Raw genomic sequence first — 26274 nt, 5'->3', positions numbered from 1 at the left:
TTACATCTTTTCATGCCAAAGTTAGGACTGACTGAAACTTGACCAGCATTTATAGCAATAGTTTTTTGTGGTAGGTTCATTCAGTAAAAAAGCCATTGCAATGATAGTAGGAAAAAAAAGTGATGGTAATGCCATGGAATGTCAAGAACTGGTGGCTAGAAACTTTTTCTAGATAAAATCAATGCTTAGTAATTTTGTGCAACAAATGCTATTAGCTAATTACCAGCTTGGGTTGAAGTGCATCTATGTCTCAATGCTGTTAAGGTTTTATTTTACCCCAGAATAGAACCCCTTATTATCTTTTGAGTCAGTCATACAGTATGGAACAGGCCCTTTTACCCAATACCTATTCGGGACTGGTCCCAAATGTCTGCATTTGACCTGTATCATTCTAAGCTCTTCCTATCCATATATCTGTTGTGTTTTGAACTGTAATTACACCTGCTTCAATGGCTTATTCTGGCAGCTTGTTCCATATACAAACAACCCCAAGTGAAAAGAGTTGGGAATGGAATTGAACATTGTATAAATAACAACAAACATCCTCCACCACAATATCAAAAATATAGGAAGTCTTTCATGAAGTTCCTGAAGATAACTGGGCAAATGACAATGTTCGGAAGAAATACTGTAGTGATCTACCACAGCTAAAACAACTGATCTCCAAGACAAGTTTTCTTTGTGGGAGGCATGATTCCAGCCAGAAGAGTCTTAATTATCAGTGATTTTACACCAAACTTCTTGATACAACACTCATTTGAAGCCTGCCCTTCTGTTCTAAAAGAAGCAAATCTCATCTTACCTCAGAACATAAACTTTTATTCACATCTGGACCAAAATAATAACGAGGAATGAACCAATGATCCTGATGCAATTCAAAACGAGACTGAATGGACTGGTCATTGGCAAGTGTTGCTGAAGAGTGATTCAATGAAAATTTTTCAAGTTGCTTATGACTGGGAGTTGATCAATTGGGTAGTAATCAACCATTTTGGATTTATCCTACTTTTTCTACATAGGCTATACCACCGGGGCAACCTTCCACATTGCTGCACAAATGCCAGTGTTGGAACTATGCTGGTAAATCTGTGCTAGTGGTAAACTTAGTTTGGAAGCACAAATGCACTTTCAGAGGTGAAATATTTTCAGGCTATATCCCTTAACAATGTTGCACCATTAAAATCGTCCTATCAGGAAGCATCACTGCTTGGTATGAAATTGTTCCATCCAAGAATACAAAAACTGGAGATGGCTGTGAATGCAGCTTAAGCCATCACACACCACATCTCCATCAATTCCATTTTTTCTACATTGAAAAGGTAGCCAACATGTAAAAAAAAAACAAATCCCATCTCAGCCACACTTTCTTTATCTGCCTCCAGTCAGCATGAGATCACGCATTATCAGTTTCTTCCCTGCTGCTTTCAGACACTTCAACGAAGCTCAAAGTGGTAAAATTATGTTACCTTTCTTCATTGTATACCCAAAATGGATGAGGGGGGGGTGGGGGGGTGGCTTGGGAGGAGGGGGGGGGGGAGAAAAAGTCACTGTATATGTGTGAAAAAGAAATAGTGTATATCATGGCTAATGTGATTTATGGTGTGAAAAAAAAAATTAAAAAAAAAGAAAAACGGTAATTTGAAGTTATACATACCATTGACATTTGAGGATCTGGCACTTTGACAATCTCAGAGCTTGTTAAATTTTCAGATGATTCGTCACCATCCTGGTTAAATTACGTAAGACAAATAAATTGTTCTAGCAGTAATTATTATATTAGTAAAAATTAAATGACTTTAAAAACATTTGAGAATATCAATGAAATCCATACAAGACATTTTATACTTCAGCCAGAAACACCAACTAAAGCTGTTTATTCAAAGAAAAAAGAATAAACAAATTAAAACTAAACTCAAGTTTTAAGATTTTCATAGTAAATGACCTTAAGTGCTTAATATTCTACAGAAATAAGTACATGAAATGGCACTCAAAGCTTCAAAATATGATTAAATCTATTTGCAATAAATTATAAACTGAATGTAGGCAAACTCTGTGTTATAGTCAATTGAAAGACAGAATTTGCCCTGACAGAAATTGCAAATCACCATAAAACCTTGAGATACAGAATTAGTCTTTAATTTATGAGAATGTATGAATTTGTGTGAAACAAGTAAATAAATGAACCCAAAATTATTTTTTTCAACTCGCATTCCATGATGCAGAATTGAATTATGAAAGATTAAGATATAGCATGCTTTCTATGAACGCAAACCCTCCTCATGCAGGAGTCGCCTATATTCAGAAACAATTTTACACATAGAATCCACAAGTCAGGGAGGGCATCAAATGTTACATCTCCAAAAACAAAAACAAGAATATGATAAATCCAGTTCTATTGAAGCAACTAAAATGGGAAAATACTAAAGTACATTTTTAGCTTGCAATTCAATACAATGAGCAAACTATCACATACAAGTTCACTAAAAACAAAATCTTATCAAAAAGAAACAATTTAAGCTCTGGCTTTAATTAAAAATAAAATCACAATGAACTTGAGCAACTTTACTTTTGCACACCTCAAAATAACCTTAAGCAAAAAAGTATTGGAAAATGACGAACCTTTTCATAATAAACAATGCCATATTCTTTGTCTTCAGATTTAACACGAGGAAACTCAACCATGAGATACATAAAATTCGAACTTCTTTTTTCACTCTGCAACAATAAGACACGTAATGTAGCAAAGGTTCTCTATGTAATAAAGTGAAAATAATCTTAGAAGATTATGAAGTTAACACAAAAGAACAATCATCTTTTGGGAAAAAGAACGTACACTAGCTACTACAAAAAGGAAGCCAAAAATTAATTCAGGAGGAGTAAAACTCCAGATCCAACTCACCTCGTTTATCATCTCTATCTCTCGAAAAGTAAGCCGGTCCAGCCAATCAACCTTCACCATGTGACCTTGACGATGTGCTTTGGTGAGCTTTTTAAAAATAAAATCAAACTAAGAATCAGCTGGTTGACAAACAAATTAATCTGCATAAATGACGTTGGACAATTTTTTTCAACCAACGGGACCAAAATGGCTACAAATGACAGCTCATTTACAGATGACAGAGTTCCAGAACAAAACACAATTTGCTGGAGGAACTCAGCAGGTTGAGCAGCATGAATGGGGAAAAAAAAAGTCAACATTTCCATCTGGAAACATTCATCAAGACCTGTCATGTACTCGGCCCGCTTAGTTCCTCCAGCGGATTGTGGTTCACTCAAGATCCATCACCTGTACTCTCTTGGTGGGTCAGCAAAAGTTCCAGTATCTATCACCAACTGCTCTCCTGAAACTTGGGATTTCATAACCCCTAAAGTGTCAGATTTATAATTAACTATTCAATTTATCTTGTAATCAACAAATTGGCAATCACAAAGCCATTACACTACTGATCCTGTACCAACTTTTGTTACATTACCTGTGACTTTGAAAGAGCAGTTAATGACGTTAATGCACTCATTTTTTTTTTAAATAAGTACAGAGAGTAGTTGATATCTAGTCAGAAGAGGAGGTATAAACAGAATTAGCAACCATTTAGAAAGACACAAATAAGAATGGCATTTAAAAAATAGGCTGAATGCAAGCGCATGTGTAGATGGGTATAAAGATCTGGATGGAGGTAGTGAGCCAAAGGCCTGTTTCTGTACATGCTTCAAGCATTCGCAATTTTTATTTCAGATTTAAAGCATCTGCAATTTTATTTTATTTTCTAGGAGGGTATTTAGGTCAGTTCTAAAAAGGAAAGGTGAGGAATATGCTCATTTGATGTTCCTATTTTGGTCTCCGTATATGAAGGAGATGTCTCTTCTATGGTGGGAATGAAGCAAAGGTTTAAGAGTTTGGTTTCTAGGATTGCAGGATTGACATGGACAGATTATGACATTTGAGATTTTAATTTGCTAGAAGTTAGAAGAATAATAGGACTACTCAAATGAAACTTAAATTCTTCAAAGACTGCTCTGTGGAGTCAATTATAACCTGGGCCCAGTCTGAGAAAATGAAAGCCCTGTAAATTTTCTTTTCACAAAAACTGATAAAAAATATGGACTTCTCTATCACAGACAGCATTTGAGACGACATCATTAATTCAACAGTTTGTACATAAATGTAAAGCTAATATGTGTCAAAGATATGGAGAAAAACCAAGAACTGGGTGCTGAATACGGATGATTGACCATGATTGTAATAAAAGGAAGAGCAGCTTGGAAGACACAAATTAGTTCCTTTTATTCCTATTTTCTATAATTACTGGTATATAATTTGTCAGTGTTTGCTGCCAAATTGAATTGTTTTCACCATTTTTATATTGTGGTGATACTCCTACAGTGTGTGAAGTAGCAAGATAGCTATCACAGAACACAATATTGTAGTTTCTTATTCAGAAAAAAATGTATCATGAAGAATGATCAGATTACTTTCATATAACTGGATCTTTTTGTGGTGTGGAGACCTCCATACAATTTTGTTTTGCATCTTCATGACAATTTTCAGACCTTACTTAAAGGGATGAACACATTTGATAATCACATTACTTCTGGATTTCTGTAATTTCCTTAAATGCCTTTGGAAATTAATTAGGCAAATCGAGTGAAACAAAGGGGTCCATGAAAAATATAAACCCATATTATCATTATGGTTAAGGTGCCATTTATTAAGGTGCTATTACCATTGAACTTCAGTGTTTCTACTCTAAATTTATTCACCCATCAGATAATACCATGGAGGAGTCGACATTAATGCCATCTGGTTGGAGGGTGCCCAGATGGATGTTGAGGTGTTCCTCAAATTCGCAGGTAGTCTCAGTCTGAAAGTGCATGAGACCATGTATAGACATGTCAGCAAGGGAATGGTATGGGGAATTGATCATATCCAATTAACATCTTTTATTGGTGTGAACTCCCCTGGCCAGTCTTCAGTTTATTTAGTCTTACACTTTCCTGTTCTGTGCTTATTCCTTGAGGAAAGGCTCAGGCCCAAAACTTTGGTAATATACTGCATCTTTACCTCCTCTGGACGCTGCAAGACTGGCTGAGTTCCTCCAGCATTTCTTTGTGTCTTTATTACAATCAGAGTATCTGCAGACTTTTGTGTTTCACTCAAGCATTAAATTCTGCTCAGCTTCCAGTAAAATTTTATATACTCTCCAAATAGTCATCATCAACTACAAAAAAAGTTACTACGCTGCAAGATTATTTCAATCTTCATAACAAAAAATTGTTATAGTATATTGCAGTACAGGTAGACTTCGATTTAAAATGGGGTTCGGTTCTGGGACTTGCATCGTAAGTAGAAGTTATCCTAAGTCAGGGTCTGCTGTACAGGTAGTTATCGTGCCTTGTCCCTGCCGGGAGGTCAAGATAGCGCTGGGTAATTAGGGGCAGCGGTGTCACCTTGCAATCTATGTTTTGATTTGGACAGGGCATGGTAGCAAAAGCAGCATATTCTACAAGCCCCGTGCTAAATGCTTGCTCTATTACTACTGTGCTACATTGCAACTCTTTTGAATGACTGAGTGTTTAAGGTTAGCAATTTTAGCCAATTATCACCTTTAATCAGGGTTATTATTTTAAAACAGTAATTAATGGGAGTGTGGTATCAATGGAAGTCTTTGTTACATATATACATATAATCGCCCTATGCAGCTGGAACCGCTCTACGTTTCCCTGACACTAGCAAGGAATTTAACACTAGTTCTGGCTGTGAGGGGAAGGGGTTTATATATATTTTTTATATGTATAAATTGGTAACAAAGATGGCCATTGCCCCCATATTGCTCCCTTCTGCAGCCACTAGGCACCGAAGAGGTCCTGTAAATTTTAAGTAGTGAATCTTCACTGCTCAGTTTACCCATGCCCAGGAGAATGTGAATATTTCAATTCAAAAATTAAAAATCACAGAGAGAATCCTTTGAATTCTAAAATACAAAATTTCTTGTCTTTTTAAATCTATGTTCTTCTCTACAATGTACATGCTTTGATTAGGAATGCATTTTAACAATCTGTTCACTCGAGATGACCCCTGCCTGTGCGCGTGATATTTAACCAGTGAAAATACATTTTTAAAAATTGCTTTGCATAAGCATAAATTATTACTTGTTGTTATAAAAAGCCTTTATATTCCAACAGGTAGTGTATATATTTTTTTAATTTAGGGTTCCTTTATAACATATGCTACAGCCCCTGCTTTAGCTTAATCCAGCCCTGGATTTGTAACGCATGCACAGATTGCTGTCACTCTCTCCCCTCTTCAATCTCTCTCTCCCTCCCAGCAACTGCAATTTGCATATGCGTTTTAAATCACTTTTTAAAAAAAGTGTTGCGTCCATCAAAGCACATTTCATTGACTTCACTACAAGAGGAGCACTGAAATGATGATGTTTGGGGGGGTTGGTTGCAGTTGAGAGCAATCTGCGTGCACTAATTGGACAGAAGCATTTACTTCAAATAAGGGAAAGCAACCATGTTTCTATATGTAGTCCTCGACTTAACTTTATTCAAAACATATTCTGATCATCGTAACTTCAAAATATCGGAAGTCAAGATCTACCTGTATGTATATTTTATTTTATACATTGGCAATTGGGATTTTCCACTATTATCCAAAATACCTTTGCAGTACAAAATGATAAAAGCAAAGTAATGAATTGAAAAATGACTTCCTGCTGAAGGCAATCCATTTGTAATTAAACTAGGATGACTCAAAATTAATCTCATTCCCAAGCAATTTTGTTCACAAACATTCTCAAAATGATATTTCTAACCTCAAAATGAACATTTTGTTGAGAGTAGATCATCCAAACCTAATAAAATGGCTGGGACATAATACATTATGCAAAAGTTGTAGACAAAATTTTCCCATTCAAAAACCCTCTACTCATTTAAAAAAATATATTTTATTTCAAGTCCGATGTATCTACATTACATACCATGGAGATCTCAAAATAAAGCCTCAATTTATAAAGCCACAAATAACCACACAGGAAAGCTGTGAAAGGCCCAGAGGACTCCAAAACCCAACAGCAATAGAAATTCACCAAGACAAATGGTTACTTAAACAAAAGTTACTTTTAATTTTTTTTAAACATGGAAACAGGATCAAACTCTAAATTATTACTATTAACTTAACCCCCTTCTAATTCTAAGCACATGTATATGTAATGAGTGTGTACATTTAGAAAAGTTCTTTGACACAACTTGTCACTCCTCCAATTTCACTGGTATCAGTCAATTCTTATACTCTGCACAGAATTTAACATTTATGAATTTCACCAGGCTTTGGTGCATGAAAGGTAAATGGTTACAGGTCAGGAAGTTTCTTGTCAGTTTTCAGAGAGAGATTTGTTGATCAGCCACTTCAGTGTCTTGCTGAAGAAACTTGCCCTATCAGTGTTCTCCAGATGATAACCTCTTTCCTTCAGGTCACCATAGAGTTCCTTTTCTGTTTTACTTATCTCACGTGAAACATTATGCAGCCAGTCCTCTCCTCTTGTATGGATAACAAGGGCTTTGACCAGGTTGAACTAAGAACTCACAACCAGTCTTCAAAATGGGGTTTTTCCACAAGTTTGCCAGCTTGTCCTGTTCCAGTCCCAGCTGCTGCTGCTGAACTGTTGAATTGAATTCTCTCTCTCTCTGAGAAAACCACATGACCCTCTTGGAACAGCAAAATGCATTCCGACAGACTGCGGCACCAGACCCAATCTTCTGAGTTTGTTCATCTGTTGCTTTCCAAAACAATAATCTATTACTCCACAGCTTGTCAAATTAACACCTACTTGTGAAGTCCTTCAGCAAAGCAGTTTCCATTGTCTTTACAAAGGCACTGGGAACCTGGACTGTCTGTCTTGAGCAGAGCTCTGGCATTTTAAATGAGATCTGTGTTGTGAAGTGTTTGAATTTGTTTTGACCTACACTAAAAATAATCATAATTTATCTCCTTTAAAACATATCTATATACAGTATAATATAACATAATCCATCACAGAGGAAATTACAGTATTTATTTCTTACTGTGAGGTCACTGAACTCCAATGAGTGCAAGACAGACTCAATTTAATAATGTCAATGATTTGTTTAAAAACCTCTTTAGACATGAGCACTGTGGACCACTTTAAATTTCAGCAAACAATGTTGTGCACAAAAGGAAGAAGTGCTAATCAAATTAAAAATAGAATCCCAAAACTCATTTTATCAAGAAATCCTGCTCCCAGGTGTTCTTGATTTTAACTAACGAGGCTGGTCTTAATCATTTTGTCATAGATAAAAGAGATATTAAGCCTTTATTAGGATTTGTACCTCAAAAAAAAGTATCAAGATCATTTGCCTCAGTGATTACAGGAAAATCGGAAATCTGAGATCATTAAAAATGTCTAATGCGTAACTGTCTAAAAAATGAATTTTAGGTAAGTTGAATTTTGCCACCAATTGCTGAAAAGATGCAAAATTGTTGTCAATAAAAAGGTCGTTAAAACATGTAATACCCAATCTGTGCCAGTCATTAAAAGGCAGAGTCTTGCAAAGAGGTTAAAAAAAGTGATTGGGTAGAATTGGGCTGGCAAGAGAAAAATACTGAAATCACAAAAACCTTCTAAACTGTGCCCTCAACTATGTTCAATTATCAGTTAGTTTAAATACAGAGAAGAGGAATAAAGAGGACCCTAGAATTGCCAACATGGAAATATTCTTAAAAAAAATTTGTTTCATTTCTACCCATGTAGGGCAGTCAACTCGATTTATCAAATTGTAACAAAAGAATCAGGTTATGTTTATTGACTGCCCAATAATAAAATCTAAAATTGGGAAGCACCAAACCACCATTCCTTTTGGCTTTCTGAAGATGAACTTTACTTAAGCAAGGGAGTTTTCCTTGCCATATACAAGATATAAGCAAATCAAGAACAGATTTAGGAATGAAAATTAGCATAGATTGGAAAAGATACATAAATTTTGACAAAATATTCATTTTAATAGAACGAATACAAACAATCATAGAAATAGATCAGGGTGACCAGCTCATTAAGAACAATTTTACATGATTAAATAAAACAGAAAACTTTTCCTTAAGAAGATATTTATAACTCTTTGTAACTGTAATACCAAGTAAATTGGCCCTTCACAATCTTAAAAGAAAAATCAGATTACCTTGGTATAGGATCATTCTGAGGTAAACGTTTATTTTATGCAGATTCAACTTCTACCTTGAAAACTGACTAAATTGTGATTACAAAGATAATATGCTTGGTAAAGAAGCATCTTGATTAGATAAAAAGAGAAAAAAATGATCTGCATATAAGGAAACTTTATGCTCAATGCCAATAGACAATAGATGCTGGAGTAGGCCAATTGGCCCGTTGAGCCAGCACCGCCATTTTTCAGATCATGGCTGATCATTCTCCATCAGTAACCATTCCCTGCCTTATCCCCATTACCCTCAACTCCTCTGACCACAAGAGCCTTATCTAACTCCCTTTTGAATATATCCAGTGAATCTGCTCCCACCACCTTCTGCGGCAAAGCATTTCACAGATCCACACTTCTCTGAGTAAAAAAAAATTCTCCTCATCTCCATCCTAAAGGGCTTTCCCTGTATTCTTAAACTATGCCCTCTAGCCCTAGTCACTCCCAACATTGGGAACATGTAATCTGAATTCACCCTGTCTAACCCTTTGATAATCTTATATACCTCAATCATGTCTCCCCTTATTCATTGCATATAAGCCCAGTCTTTCCAACCTTTCAGTGTACATCAATCCTGCCATCCCGGGGACCAACCTTGTAAATCTGCGCTGCACTCCCTCTATAGTGAGTTTGTCCTTCCTCAAATTTGGGGACCAGAACTGGACACAATATTCCAGGTGAGGTCTCACTTGGGCCCTTCCTATAGATCCGTGAAAAATCTTTACACTCTAAAAGGGCAATTGCTAATGGTTCCAAAACCAAATTTAAAAACAGTGGACTTAAAGCACAACCTTGACAAGTACCCCATTGAAGATTAAAAGGTTTTGATTGTTGAAGATTAGTAAGAACTGAAGCAGTAGGACATAGATATAATAATTTAATCCATTTAATAAAACTTGATCCAAAATTAATTTTTTCCAGGGTCGCAAATAAATAACCTTACTCCACCCGATCAAAAGCTTTCTCAGTGTCTAATCAGGGACAGGAGTGGGGGATAAACATTAAATATTTAATAAATGGTGAATATTATAATAAAAATAATAATTTTTAATAAAGCCTGTTTGATCTTCAGAAATATTCTCTAGTTTATGGGATAAATGTAGTTAAAATGTCAACATTCAATAAAGAAATAGGCATATAGGAAGAACATTCAAATGGATCTTTCCCCTTTTTGATCGGCAGAGAAATGCAAGCTTATTTAAAAGAAAGTGGAAGATTGCCTTTTTTAAATGAATCATTAAGGACAGAACTTAATTGAGGCACAAGTAATTTAGAAAAAAAAGATTTTAAAAATTCAACAGGATACCCATCAGGTCTGAGGGATTTACCTGATAGTAAAGAAGAAATAGCAAAAAGTATTTCCTCTTTGGAAATAGATGCCACCAGACTCGTATGCTTATTCTGAGAAAGTTTTGGGAATAGTTAGGCAGTCCAAAAAGTCCATTATTAAACTATCATTACTAGATTCAAAAGTATATGATCTGGAATAAAATTCCCTGAAGGTATCATTTATTTTAGAATAAATTTGTTTAAAAATCTCAATATGTTATTCTTAATAATCAATAGGATGTCTAGTTTCTACAATTTATCAAAGAACAAAATTCCAAGCTGGTGTGTATTTTGTACAGATGTATGGAGTCGTGTAGTTATTTCATATATGATGCCTGAATATTTTAAACTTCTAAAGATAATTTACAACAAGCATCAAGTTCCCATGAATCAAAAATAAATACAAAGGGACAAGGCGATTGCAACTAGCTTAAGCTAGTTAACTTGCCAGAACTCACCAACATCTCATGCATTGCATCCATGTTTTTATTTCCTAAAAAAATGCAAGCCGCTTAATTTTCCTCAATATCAATCACCTTCTTTTTGATAATTTCAACTTACTTACTTTTCAGGTGCTATTCTACTATTTCCAGTTCTGCAAATACAAACTCTAATGCCACCATTCATCTAGAATATCTCATTTCATTAATTTTTAAAATATTTTTGAAGTAAATTAAATCTTCAATACCAACTGCCAATTCATTGGACTGCTACAAGTACAAAAGCCTTGCTTAGGCGATGCCTTTTCTTATTTATAATATTTAATTACCTAAGTTGATAAACATTTCAGATATAAAGTATTTTCAAATAATCAATGCAATGAGATTGAATTATGCTAAACACTCTTCTCCTTGAGAATGACTTGCCAACAAATCCTCAAGTGTATAGAAAAAAGCTTTATCTAACGTATGAATGCAATATATAAACGGATAACCCCAGTGGAAATTTTACCTTTGCTAATCGACTCATTTGATCTTCAGATACATTACTGGTCGTCCTGCCTGCTGTTTTAGTAGGTTCTGACCCATCTGCTTCTACATTTGGCCAAACTTTCAAGTCATGCATACCCTGTCGAAACATGCTGCAAATTAAAAACATAAGAAGTATGTCAATGACAATTTCATCCAAAGCACATAAATTAACCGATTATCAATGGCGCTCTTTGTGAGACAGGAGTCACGAGAAAAATCTAACTTCAGAAAGTGCCAATAGGCCAGACAGTATTTAACTATACAAATACTTTATATAGCAACCAGTCAATATAGCAACTGTAAGGGAACTCAAAACTTGTTATAGTTGTAAAAGATACACGATGTATTCTATATTAAAATTTGTCAAAATTAGAAGAAATAAAATGAGCACAATCTTGGAACCTGTTTGGTTGATATTTTCATAATCAATTAATACCCTCCATTTATTTCTCCCAGTTGAATGAGCAGAACTACAAGCAACACCATAAATATGGCCCAAGTAAACTATAAATTCATCATGGTGATAGTATATAGTCAAGTTAGTGAACTAGTAAATTAGAGGCCTGGACTAACTATTCAGAGCCCACAGTTCAATTCCCAACATGGCAGCCGAGCATTTTAAGTAGTTAATAGTCTGCAATTTGGAAGTACAACTTGTCCAAGTAACTAGAACTCCAAAAAACTACTAAATTGTCAAAAGCACAACATCCCTCAGGGGAGAAAATTTGCCATCCTTACTAATCAATAGAAAAAAAGGTAAACACGAGAGACTGGAGATGTTGGAATCTTAAAAAAAAAGAGCTCCCAAAGAAAATTTGGCAGGTCATGCAACATTTGTGGAGCCAAAGGGGCAGTTGACATTTCGGGTCAAGACCTGGAATCAAGACAGAGTATAAAGGGAAAGAGCCAGTAGAAAGAGGTGAGGGGGGTGGTATAGCAGGAGATGGTATGGAATATATGAATGCAGGTGAGAAGAGGTTGATGGGTGCTTCTATCATCAACATTCAGATCATCTCCCTACAGTTTACATTAATTTCATCCAATAGGCATTAGAAGTTTTCCAGCTATCCAAACAAGATTTGCTTTATTTGATTTTAATATCTGTTTTCCTGTCGTATGGAAGTGGAACCTTTGTCAAGGGTGAAGAAGAGGTCCATCAGGGTGTTGACTGAATTGGAGACTATTCACTAACAAGGAGAGATTGGACAAATTTGGATTGTTTTCTCTGCAAGATGACCAGGTAGAAGTAAACAAAATTATGAGAGAGACAGAGATGGGATAAATAGCTTGGGTTTCTTTTCCCTTCTTGAGAGGAATTGTCAAATACCAGAGGGAAAAGGTTTAAAGTGAGAAGGAGAAAGTTTAAAGGAGATATGCAAGGCATGCTTTTATTTTAATGACAGAAAGTGGTAGGTGGCTCAAATACATGATTAGGTGAGTGGTAGAAGCAGGTATAAAAGTAATATTTAAGAGGCAATTGGACAGGCACACAGAGAAGCAGGGAACAGTGGGATATGAACCATATGGTGGGCCAAAAGATCGGTTCCTGTGCTGTACTTTGCTCTGCCACTTGCCATTCTCTACACTTTTTTTTCTCAAGCATATATCAATGTGACAAACCCATTTGTAAATTCTGTATTAAACAAGTTAAAACAAATGTTTTTTTTTAAAAACATCTTGCTACTTCATTCTTAAAGAATGGAGCAAAAAACTCAATTCAATAAATTAGAATGAGGAACTCTTGATTTTATCCTAATATTGCAAAATGACTTCCATATTTATAAACATATCAACATGTAAAACTAAACTGCTCATTTTAACTAAATTTACTCCAGAACAGAAAACGTTAAAAGGAAACAGAATATGAATTACACACAACAAATCTATTCAGCAAATCAGAGACAAATTTCAAGCCATGTGATTGAAGTCACTTGCGGCTCCTCTTATGATCTTAATTGTAAACTGTTCTATTTTGCAACGCTGCCATGTGTAACAAATTGTTTCATTTTGAAATAGAAGAGATCTCTTGCAACTTTAAAAAAAATGATAAAATTTGCCTATTTTAAGAAATCTTGAACCTCACCACTCCCAAAAGCAAAGTGTGTATAAAATTCTAATAACCACCTCTAATTGTTTCATTTTTTAACCACACAAAAAAAAAATCAGACTACAATACAGAATTTTAGAAAACTTGGGAAAAGTAACGTTGGGAAAATTCTCATCCATCTAGAATATGAAGCTCACTTCCTTGAATATTCTTGTAAAATAAAATTTTGTTTTAAGGACACTTCATCATTTGCAACGAAAGAGTGTTTCTTGTAGATTTTTGGTAGATTTAAGGATATACAGTATTGAAGGAAAACAAGCCTTTTCTTAGGGTTAAGGATGGAACAGAAACACATACAGTGCTTTAAAGTACAAATTGCTCTGGGGCAAAAATGCTGCTCATGTGGCATTCACATAAATCAGCAAGAAATGGCCATTTTGATTTTCTCCACACGAGAACTGCAATATATTTTAGTTCACTTCGCAATCATGTGGCAAAATCATACGATGGAGAATTCATCTTACCCATATTTTCCAAAAAGAGTAACTGTAGTTCCTCCAACAGGGACAGCTTTACCAGGTCCATAAACATCCCAAATCGTGAGAGCTACTTGAGCATTCCGTGGTAAATCTGGATATTTTACAGGCAATTTTAACCATTCATTCCAGCTTGAAAACAAAATAATTATCATTATTTTTCTCAAATATCTCAAATTGTTTGTTTTGTGTTTTGTGTTAACCTTCAAAATTATTTAGATTTTATCCCATTGCTTCAGGATTACTATTCCATTAGAACGAACAGTTACTTTTAAAAAAAAATCAAGTTAACATCAGTCTATCAAATAATTTAAAAACAAAGGACAGGGAGAAAGTCAACAAATGAATAACCTGTACAACTTAGCTTAACATTGTGTTTGTTCATGATTCTTTTTGGCATCACACTTTTAATATTGTATACAGGTAAAAATCAACAATGGGACAAATCACATCTTTAAAAACTACAAAAAAAAAGAACTACATATACAGATGGAAAATTGAAATGCTGCAAATTTAAAGTATTGCAGCAGTAGCTACACCGCTCCTGCAATAACACACACAACCAGACGGGTTGAGCTCAGTGAGGAGATTAGTTTATTGCAAACTACTGGGCTGCACTTATACTCCCAGCCTGGACCTGGCTGAGAACCACGCCAGAGGGCGCTGATGTCACCTGGGCATCACATGGTCCCCCAGCGCAGGTTTCTGAGCCCCGTGCTGGAAGAAAGGGAAACCCCCGACAGCGCCATTTTGGCAGGCTGCCCTGCCGTGTGACTTACAAGTGGGGCCGGTTCGCCTGCCTTGTGCCAATGTCCTTTTATGCCAGGCGGCCTCGCTTCTTGGGCTGGGCAACGACCACGGGCTCAGTGAGATCGAGGTGCGCTGTCTTCAGCCTGTCCATGGTAAACTGCTCCAGCCTGCCGCCCATGTCCAGCATGAACATCAAGTCAGAATACTGTACAACTATGTATGGCCCTTCGTATGGTCGCTGCAGAGGTGACGCGGTCGGGCCCCACCAAACAAAAACGTACTCCATGGAAAGCAGTTTGCCAGGAATGTAGGACAGGCGGGTACCATGCCTGGGCAGCAGTGGAGGTTCGAAGGAGTCCAAGTGTGCCCTGAGGTGAGGACGTAGTTCGTGTGGTGACCACTGAGGATTGTGAGGTGCATTGACGAACTCACCAGGTAGTGCCAGTAGCGCACCGTAGACCAGCTCAGCTGATTACGCCTGCAGATCTTCCTTGGGAGTGGAGCGGATGCCCAGGAGCACCCAAGGCATTTTGTCTGTTCAGTCAGGACCAGTGAGGCGGGCCATGAGCGCCAATTTAAGGTGGCGGGGCAGACCCTCGACCAGTCCATTGGCCTGCGGGTGGTAGGCCATGGTGGGGTGGTAGGCCGTGGTGCGGTGTAGCTGATCCCCAACCTGTTGGTGAGTTGTGCCCAGAGCGCAGATATGAACTGGGTGCCCCAATTGCTGGTAAGGTGAGCTAGGTCGTCAAACCGGGCGACCCAACCATGCAACAGTGCTCGGGAGCAGGAGTCAGTGGAGACGTCTGGCATCGGGATCGCCTCAGGCCAGCAAGTGGTGGGGTCCACCACTGTAAACAGGTAACGGTTGCCCCGGGAAATGGGTAAGGGCCCGATGATGTCCACGTGAACGAGGCTGAACTGTTCCCGGACATGCTTCCCGCCCTAGTGTGCTTGTGCACCTTGGACATCTGACAATGGGTGCATGTTCTGGCCCAGCCCACGATCTGCTACCACTGCCCAAGCCATATGAACCATTCTGCCACCATCCGGACTGAGGACCTGATGGACGGATGTGAAAGATCGTGGATGTGACGGAAGACCTGCCTACGCCACTGCTGGGGAACCACTGACTGCGGGGTGCGCAAGGAGATATCGCACAGGATGGTGCCTTCGCCACTCGGTGTTGGAAGGTCTCAGAACCACAGGCCGGTGATGGTGGTCTTGAAGGCTCTCGTCTCCTCATCAGCTTCCTGGTCCCGGGTGAGCTGGTCGAAGTCGAGGCCGGGCGTCAGCGCACAGATGGCCGGTCGCGAGAGTGCATCGGCAACCACATTGTCCGTCCTCGCCTTGTGCCAAATGTCGGTGATAAACTCCGACAAGAAGGAGAGATGACGTTGCTAACGGGGCGACCAGGGATCCTTTGCCATCACCAGTGCCTTGATGAGGGGTTTGTGGTCAGTGAAAATGGTAAAAGTCCTCCCCTCCAAAAAATAGCAGAATGCCACAGTGCCAGGTACATGCCCAGTAACTCATGGTTGAATGTACTATACTTGTGTTCCGGTGGGCGGAACAGGTGGCGGAAGAATGCTAGCAGCTTCCAATGTCCATTCACCTGTTGCTCCAGGACGGCACCGACGGCTGTGGCAGAGGCATCGACAGAGAGTGCCATATGCAGGTCAGTGTGCAGGTGGGCAAGCATGGCAGCATTTCCATTGGCATCCTTGGTGGCCTCGAATGCGGTGCAGGCTTCTGGGTTCCAAGCGAGCGTCTTGTGCTTGGCTGCTATGAGGGCGAACAGCGGCTGCATGATGCGCGCAGCTCCCGGGAAGAAGCGGTTGTAAATGTTGACCATACCCGCGAACTCCTGCTGCCCCTTGAGGTTGTCTGGGCGTGGGAACTCCCTGATAATGGCGACCTTTGCAGCAGCGGGCGTGGCTCCTTCGGTCATGATGGTATGGCCCAGGAACTGCATGGACTTTTTCCCAAATTGGCACTTGGCCGGGTTGATGGTAAGGCCGAAATCAGCCTGCCGGGAGAAAAGGGCACGCAGGTGGGCCTTGTGTTGTGCATGGTCCTTGCTGGCGACGAGGATGTTGTCCAAATAAATAAAGACAAAATCCAAGTCCTTGCCCACAGAGTCCATGAGGTGCTGGAAAGTTTGAGTGGCGTTCTTGAGCCCAAATGGCATGCGCAGGAATTCGAACGAGCCAAATTGGGTGACGATGGCCGTCCTGGGTATGTACTCCGTGCACCAGGACAACCTTGGAGAAGACCCTCGTACCATGCAGGTTGGCCGTAAAGTCCTGGATGTGAGGGATGGGGTAACGGTCAGGAACAGTTGCCTTGTTGAGCCGTCGATAGTCTCTGCAGGGACGCCAGCCACCAGAGGCTTTCAAGACCAGGGGGAGTGGCAAGGCCCATGGGCTGTCGGACTGCCGAATGATCCCCAGCTCCAACAGGTGTGAAAACTCCTCCTTCGCTACCTAGAGCTTGTCAGGCGGGAGCCGGCGTGCCTTGACGTGAATCAACGGGATCTGGATGGGGATGTTGTGGAACACCCTGTGGCATGGTGAGGTAGCGGAGAACAGGGTGCATGTTCTGGCCCAGCCTGCGATCTGCTTCCGCAGCGGGAACTCGTCCAAGATCCGCTGGAACGTCTCTGGGCGAGCTGATCGTGGTCATCTGTGGCTGCTCCGAGCGGGAGGCATCGAGGTGAACAGCCTGGAAGGTACAGGCGTCCACCAGGCACCTACCTCGAATGTCCACCAGAAGCCTGTGTGCGAGGAGGAAGTCTACACCCAGGAAAGCAGTCAGGAGGGACGAGACAGTGAATCTCCACGCGAAATTCCATTGGCCGATCTGGAAGTGGACTATCTTGTCTCCATATGTCCAGATTGCCGTTGTGTTGGCCGCACAGAGGGGTGGTCCACGAGGTCGGTTCCTGGATTCAATGGCTGTGGCAGGGATGACACTGATCTGGGCTCCAGTGTCAACAAGGAACTGCCGGCCGCTGATTGAGTCCTGCAAGTAGAGAAGGCTGTGTCCTTGGCCAGCTACCGCAACCATTAACAGCAGCCAGCCTGATCATTTCCCTGGAACGACCAGGGCAGATGACACTTCTGAGCCTTGGCTCCCCAGCGCTGGTGGTAGAAGCAGAGGCCTGAAGCAGATGCTGTGGCCTTGGTTATGCTCTTGGGGGCCCCTGCAGGGGTCGGGTGCTCTACCATAGTGCTAGGGGTGGGCTTGGGGTGGTCGTGCCCATGCCTCATGACCTGCTGGACTACTGAGCCTTCCGAGAATCATGCAAGCCATAGCTCTTGGGCCTTCTAGGCCTTCTTCCTCAGGTCGGAGAAGCTCTCCTGGACCAGCAGTGGCCGATGTCCCTGGGCATATGTTCAAGGAAGATGCGCTCAAAGAGTGGTCAGTTGGTGTGCTCACCCATGAGCATGAGCATCTCGTCCATCAGTTCCATTGGGGACCTGTCCCCCAGGGCATCGAGGTGCAGCACCCGAGGGGCATGCTGGTGTTTGGATAGTCCGTGGGACCCGGAAAGCACTCGCTTGCTGGTCTTTTATTTGTCCTCGGCAGGTGGGTGCTGAACAAGGTGCAGCACGCGTCTGGCAGTGACCTGGTTCAGAGCAGTGACCACATGGTAGAATTTGGTTGTGTTGAACGAAATCTGGCGGAGGTGAAACTGGGCCTCCGCGTGGTCGAATCAGGTCTCTGGCTCCTGAACCCAGAATTCAGGCAGTTTTGTGGCTATAGCGCTGATCCCAGGCTCGCTCATGATGGGTTCAAAGACGTTTGAACCAGTCGGGGTCACCAATTGTAGCAGCGGCTACACTGCTCCTGCAATAACACACGCAACCAGACGGGTTGAGGTCAGTGAGCTGACTAGTTTATTGCAGGCTGCTGGGCTGCACTTATACTCCCAGCCCGGACCTGGCTGAGAACCACGCTGGAGGGCACTGACGTCACCTTGGTATTACGTGGTCCCCCAGCGTGGGTGTCTGAGCCCCATGCTGGAAGGAAGACAAACCCCCAACGGCACCATTTTGGCTAGCTGCCCCGCTGCGTGGCTTACGAGCGGGTCTGGTTCGCCTGCCTTGTGGTGAGCCACCACAGTATCAATAAAAATGTTGGAAATACATATTCAATCCATCATCATCTGACTTAAATAAAAATGGAGAGAAAAAAAATATCTTATCTAATATGGCATTCATTTAAATAAGGTTGCAAGTTGGTTCAGCAATCTTCAGAATCCAAAAATGGATCGATAATAGAAGACAGAGGGTAGTCATGAAAAGTTGTTTTGACTGGAAGTCTGGCCAGCAGTGTGCTGTGTCTTTGTTTGTAAATTACTTGAAAGAGAATGCCTCTGGTCTGATGACACAAAAAATTGTTGAAGAAACCAAATAAAGTTGTAAAAGGATAAAGGGGCAGAGATCAGCTGGAAAGTTGACTAGAAAGAATTTAATCAATACAAGCATGAGGTCATGAATTTTGGTTCATCTAATATAGGCAGTATTGGGGGAAAAAAGTTTAGAAGCATTGTGTTAGATAGAGGCAAGTTCAAAGCTCCCTGAAAATTGCAACACAGGATAGGACTGTGAATAAAGATATTTAGCTTGCTTGCCTTTATATAGTCAGGGGTATTGAATAAGTGTTAGGTCATGTTGCTGAAGACTGGGCAATACTTGGATAATTGTGAGCAACTTTGGTCCCCACACAAAAGAAAGGATGTAAAATCACGAGGAAAAGTATAGAAAATATTCCCCCGAAAGTCGTATGAAAGGCTTTATTCACAAAGAGAGATCAGATAGACAGACTGTTCTTACTGAAGCACTGCAGGCTTAGGGATGGTCTTATAGAAGTTCATAAAATTATGAGGGGCACAGATAAAGGAAGATAGTCAATATTCTTCAAAATGTAAAGGGGTCTAAAACTAGAGGACACAAGTTCAAGGTGAGAGGGGAAAGACTGAAAGGAGAACTAAAGTACAAGTTTTTGCTCCACACTGAGTGTGGTGGGTTCATAGAACACGCCACTAGAGAGGATAGCAGGGGAAAGTACAATCCCAGCTGTTAGAAAGCATTTGAACATGCACATACATATGCATGTATATAGAAAAGGAATAGAGGGTTCTGGGGAAATGAGAATAACAGAGATAGGCATTTTGTTTGGCATGGATGAGTCAGAACAAAGGACCTGATCCTGTCCCATATAACTGGCTCTTGAAGCATATTCATTTAAAACTCCTGAATGATCATGCAAAAAGTCAAAAGCGAATAAAATACTTCTCATAAAAAGAAACAAACAGGAGAAAATAGCTCAGATAGTGAGGACAAATAGAGATTCAAATAAAGAAAATTATCTTGATAAGTTACACATTGAAGTGTTCAAGTGGAAAGCCAAAGTTTTTTCTTCAAACTTTAAGTACAGCTAGAACACAGGGAAGTACAAGTCAAAAGTCAAAATGCAGTGATCACACTTAAAGAAAAAAAACGTACTCAAATCAGTAGTCACAGCCTGCTTTTGATCTTAATGTAAAAACTGCAATACAGCTTGCAAATAATGACTTTCCTCCCCTTTCCTCGAACAAAGGAACTTCATATTTTTAAAAAAATATTGATCAGTACTCCTTTACCTCATACAACCACCATAATAGCACTGTATAAAAATGCATTTTCACAAATATTTTGGCTTCAGTCACATTTCCCAACACTTTCTTTGACCAAGAGACCACAGAAACAAGCTATTCCAGAATCTATTTCAGATCTAGAATCTGAAATGTTTCTCTTTCCACAGATTCTGACTGACCTGTTATCAACATTTCAGCTTTTAAGTGAAGATAACTGAACCTTCTCCATAAAAATTTGAAACAAGATATTGTTTTAAAAGTTGATTTTCTAGTGTTAAATTCCACCAATTGCTGCGGTGTTGTCTGTTACTTTTTAAAAAAAATCTTGAGTAAGATTCTGATTTGCTAATTCAATGAGGCTGCTGCAAACCAATGCTACTATTTAAAGATAAACATTAGCAAGTTAAACTTCAAGGATTAAAATGTTTCATAAAGGTCAAAGTTCTACAGGGCTTTCTTAAGTGCTTCACAGAGAATTTCTCTGAGCATAGCTAAATCAGAAAACATTTCAAAAACTACTCTCAACCCCAAGGTATACTTACTTCCAACGAGTGCTGAAAGCTTTGTAAGAAGTCCGAACAGGAAGAGCCAATGGTTTTCCTTCTGCAAATACCTGGACTGTTACGTAGAGATCTGAACAGGTTTCTTGGTACAAGCCTGAGAATTTAAGCAACGGATCCTCCAGAAGAGCTTTATAGCTTTTTGGCTCCCGTTTTCCTTCCAAACTTCCACTACATAGACACAAGATTGCAAAATAAAGTAAGCTTATGTATCATGCTCCACCCACACTCAAAAACTTAGAAAAACACAAGTTTTTCTCTCTTTCTGAAATCCGGTTTGGTTATTCTTAATATTCTTCATTGACAACTCAAAATTCTTAAGTGCACATAGCAATATTTTAAGCAATACATTACGAAGAAAAATTGCCACGTCTTTACAGTGATGCTCTCTATGATTGCAATTGAATTAATAACTGGTCAGCAACGTAAAATTGACGCAAAAGACAGATGCTGAAATCTGAAGCAGAATAGACTGCTAAAGCATAAAAATAAACTGCTAGAGGAATTTAGCAGTTTGAACAACATGTGTGAAGGGAAAGGAAATGTCAACCTTTCAAACTGAGACCCTGCATCAAGACAGAGTGTAAAGGGAAGATGACCAGTATAAAGATGAGGGATGACAAAGGGACCAGAGGTGAACCAAGGAGGCAGGTGTCTGACTATAAAGGTGGAGAAAGGAGGCAGGAAGAAGTTTAGGCTATCAGAGGTTATGGGTGGATATGGATAAAAGAGATCATCCAATTTGCAGATAGCCTCAGTTTGGTAATGCTTAAAGCCACAGATAGACAAAAAGGATAGACACGATGGCCATTGCATACAGAGCGCAGTGCTGTACAAACCAGTTGCCTAATCTGTGTTCAGTCCTGTCATTATGGAGAAGCCATAGTACAGTAGACAAGCTTAGAAGAGGAGCATGTTATTCTTTGCCTTACTTCACTGAGTTGCTCGACAGCAGTGGTTTTCAAACTTTTTCTTTCCACTCACAGATCATCTTAAATAATCCCTTGCTAATCGAAGAATACCTATGGCATAGGGATTACTTAAAGTGGTATGTGAGTGGAAAAAAAAGTTTGAAAACCACTGTACTATTACTGACTGTCACTCACAGATGTACTTGTGTATTGGCTAACGCTGAAGGATTATCTACCTTGCTGGTATAACAGATGGTGCACCGTGTCCCACTGGCCAGACTAAGGTACTTAATAAAAGCCAAGTATTATTCCATTCACTTGTCTGAACTTTTATTGATGGCATATCAATTTAATTAACAGACTCAACTATGGATACTTCCGTGAAACCTGGAAAACTCGAGATAGGTCAAGATGCTCCGAGAGCCGGCGAAATTCTTCATCAGTGGCTTCGAAGATTACATGCGAGTGATCGATGTGGTTCAAGACCCCGTGAAGGTGGATCATCTAGTCACTCTCCTAGGAGAGGTTCCCTACTAAGTGATCAGAGAAACAGTCATATATCAGAATGCTTTGGGTCTACTCCGAACCTACTATGATATGGCACAGAACACATTGTTTGCGAGGCACCAACTTCACACCCAAAAGCAACATTCCGATGAAAGTGACGATGCTTTTGCTCTCACGCTGAAGGGGCTGTCAAGAGCCTATATCTTCCCCACTGTTACAGCTGAAGCTCATCGAGACGCTTTAACGTTGGACACCTTCATAAGTGGATGAAGTACATTAGACAATGCCAACTGGAGACCCATGACCTGACTTTTAATGTCACCCTACAGCAGACAAAGACCCTCAGAGTGCTCAAGCCCCAGGGGATGAGGCAGGTCAAGGTGCTGAAGCTACTCTCTCAAAGTCTGTTTCTCATGTTGATGACCCACTGCTGAGTGTAACCAAGCAGCTGCAAAGGAACCGATTGAGGAGGTGCTACTTCTGTGGGCTGATGATGCATTCGCACTCACAATGCCCTGCCCGACGAGCTGACTGTGGCAGATGTGGAAAAAGGGGGTATTTTGCATGAGCCTGCCGAGCTCGGGAGTTATCATCCAGTCTGCGCCGAGAGGCTAGAAAATGAAAGGCGAAGAGACGAATACCAGGGAGAAGATGAGATGCCGTGGCAAAACGGCAATGATGACTACCTGGAGGACCGACAACTCATTTGACATTTCTTCCTCGGAGACTGCAAGCGGAATGACCGGTGATGAGGCGAGCTCTTGCGAGATGTTGCAGCCGTGTGGTCTCATCCTGGTGTCTATCACCTCGATCAAGACAAATCCCACAGGTTGAAACATTCCATGATGAAGGTGAAGGTAAATGGGAAACCTGTGGAATGTTTATTTGATTCTGGGAGTACTGACAGCTAGATCCACCCTGTGACAGTGAACTCTTTTGGGCTTAAACTGTACCCTTAATGGCACGGAATCTCAATGACTCAAGAAAGAAATTGCAAGCTGTTGTAGAGTAACGTTAAACTGCTCAGATGTTGTTGGGGTTAGATTTCCAGTGCCAAATGAAGAGTATAATTCTAGCATTTAACAGGCCACTACCTTTAATCACTGTACCACAGGAGAAAATCTGTGGGCTATCAATTCTTAAAATTAAACCACCACGCCTTTTTGCCAATTTAACTCCAGACGGCAAACCTATAGCCAAACCAAGTAGAAGCTATAGTAAGGGGGATTAAGAATTTATTAAGAACAAAATCAACCGACTGCTAAAAGATCATTGAACCAACCTTAAGCCATTGGCATGTTCAAGTTGTAGTTGTCAAAAATGGAGCAAAAACACTGGATGGCTGTAGACTATAGCCAGATACTGCATATCCCCTATCTTGCATCTCTGACATGGGGAAATCAGACTGCCCAATATGAAATATACTCCACAATAGATTTAAAGTCAGCCTACCACCAAGTACCTACAATCAAAATAGAAAGACTGTACATGGCGTTTGAAGCAGATGGCAGTCTATATCAGTTTAGAAGAGTTCCGTTTGGAGTTACTAATGCAGTATCAGTTGTCCAGAGAGAAATGGATGGGTTGGTGGATGCCCACGACTGACAGGCCACCTTTCCCTGTTTTGACAATGTCACCATATGTGGGAGAGGATCATGATCGTAACTTTAATAAATTCCTTCAGAGGGCAAAGATCTAAACTTAACCTTTAACAAAGACGTGCGTGTATCACACTAAATGCCTGCCTATACTGAGCTATGTTGTCAAAAGGGGTGAAATAAGCCCTGACCCTGAAAGAATGAGACCTCTCATGGAATTGCCTCTCCCAACCACACAGAAGTATCTCAAACGCTGTCTAGGCTTCTTCTCTTATTATATACAGTGGGTGCCTAACTATGCAAACAAGGCACGGCCACTTTTTAAAACCACTGTTTTTCCTTTGTCAGAAAAAACCCACAAAGGTTTTGAGAGCATTAAATTAGACATTGCCAAAGCTTCAATGTGTTCTATTGACAAGGATTTGCTCTTCCAAGTCAAATTTGATGCCTCTGATTGCACTCTAGATGCCACACTAAACCAAGCCAGTAGACCCATAGCTCCCCCGCCCCCCCCCACAGACATTACAAGGACCAGAACTGAGGCATTCCTCCATTAAAAAAGCAGAGGCTATCGTAGAGTCTATTCATTATCGGAGACACTATTTAGCAAAGAAAAGATTCACAGTGCAGACAGATCAAAAGTCGGTAGCTTTCATGTTCAACACAAAATTGGAAAGCAAAATTAAAAATGATAAAATCATGCGCTGGAGGATCGAACTCTCTACCTATGATTATTGATATTCTCTACCGCTGCAGATGAACGATCCCCCTGATGCTCTATCTCACATGACCTACGCTAGTATACAATCAAATCGTTTGAAAGAACTTCATGATTTATGCCATCCTGGTGTTACGAGATTCTATCATTATGTGAAATCTCACAACTTGCTGAATTAACTCGAAGACGCAAGGCAAGTGATCAAGGAATATGTAGTCTGTGCAGAGTGCAAATGTCTTAAAAAAACACTACACTAATCATCAATCCCCTCCCTTCAGAGGCTACTGGCTAAACAGTTCACCGCCTGATAATAAAAATGAAAGTAACCAATGGGGTCAAAAACCAGAAGTTAACTTATCTAACAAATTTTGAAAATAATTAAGAAAACAACCCCATCAAGAAACAAAGTTAAAATTCATTTCAGAATCTATTTTTTCCCAAATTCAGACATGCTATCACATCACACGACTATGGAGTGTGAATGGGAGGGACAACATCTTTCTATCTCATTAATATGACCCTTCTAGCAATAAAGGAGGCAAACAAAAAAAGGACAAGTTCTACACTGATCTGCGCAACCTCATTCAACGCACCCCTACAGCCGACAAGGTTGTCATCCTTGGCGACTTCAACGCTCGCGTGGGCAAAGACTCAGAAACCTCGCCAGGAATCCTGGGCAAGCATGGTGTCGGCAAGTGCAACGACAATGGGGGCCTCCTGTTGGAGCTCTGCGTAGAACAGCGGCTTGTCATTACAAACACCCTTTTTCAGCAGAGGGACAGCCTGAAGACCACCTGGATGCATCCCCGATCCAAACACTGGCACTTCCTGGACTACGTCCTGGTGCGAGAAAGAGAAAAACGAGATGTGCTCCACAACAGGGTCATGCCCAGTGCGGAATGCCACACTGACCATCGGCTGGTTCGCTGCAAGCTCAACCCTCACTTCAAGCCAAAGTCCAGGAACAGTAAAGCCCCCAGAAAGAGGTTCAATGTTGGAAACTTGCAGTCAGACGAAGTGAGAGGAAACTTCCAGGCAAACCTCAAAGCAAAGCTCAAGGATGCAATCTGCCTAACGGACTCGTCCCCTGAAACCCTCTGGGATCAGCTGAAGACTGCCATACTGCAATCCACTGAAGAGGTACTGGGCTTCTCCTCCAAGAAAAACAAGGACTGGTTCGACAAAAACAACAAAGAAATCCAGGAGCTGCTGGCAAAGAAGCGAGCTGCCCACCAGGCTCACCTTGCAAAGCCGTCCTGGCCAGAGAAGAAACGAGCCTTCCGTCGCGCAAGCAGCCATCTTCAGCGCAAACTCCGGGAGATCCAAAATGAGTGGTGGACTAGCCTCACCAAACGAACCCAGCTCAGCGCAGACATTGGCGACTTCAGAGCTTTTTACGAGGCTCTAAAGGCTGAGTATGGCCCCTCATCCCAAGTCCAAAGCCCGCTGCGCAGCTCAGACAGCAAAGTCCTCCT

The 26274-nt window shown here is 40.6% G+C and overlaps 1 protein-coding gene across 3 annotated transcripts in view; it reads right to left on the bottom strand.

The window, feature by feature from the left end:
• Positions 1–26274, bottom strand: part of pik3c3 (phosphatidylinositol 3-kinase, catalytic subunit type 3) — a 155634-nt gene that overhangs the window by 109073 nt on the left and 20287 nt on the right. Inside the window, exons 2-7 of one of the 3 annotated variants that reach the window (XM_069924228.1) lie at positions 21048–21236; positions 14103–14246; positions 11512–11641; positions 2900–2986; positions 2620–2715; positions 1655–1726 (exon numbers count right to left, since the gene is read on the bottom strand). In XM_069924228.1, the coding sequence (XP_069780329.1) occupies positions 1655–1726; positions 2620–2715; positions 2900–2986; positions 11512–11641; positions 14103–14246; positions 21048–21236 (718 nt within the window). The remainder of the gene's footprint in view (positions 1–1654; positions 1727–2619; positions 2716–2899; positions 2987–11511; positions 11642–14102; positions 14247–21047; positions 21237–26274) is intronic. The other 2 variants (XM_069924229.1, XM_069924230.1) reach the window with 2 other exon arrangements.

The sequence above is a fragment of the Narcine bancroftii genome, chromosome 3, assembly GCF_036971445.1.
Source record: "Narcine bancroftii isolate sNarBan1 chromosome 3, sNarBan1.hap1, whole genome shotgun sequence".
Classification (NCBI taxonomy): Eukaryota; Metazoa; Chordata; class Chondrichthyes; order Torpediniformes; family Narcinidae; genus Narcine; species Narcine bancroftii.
Note: the sequence above shows the minus strand (reverse complement) of the source record. Positions and strands in the feature narration are given on the sequence as shown.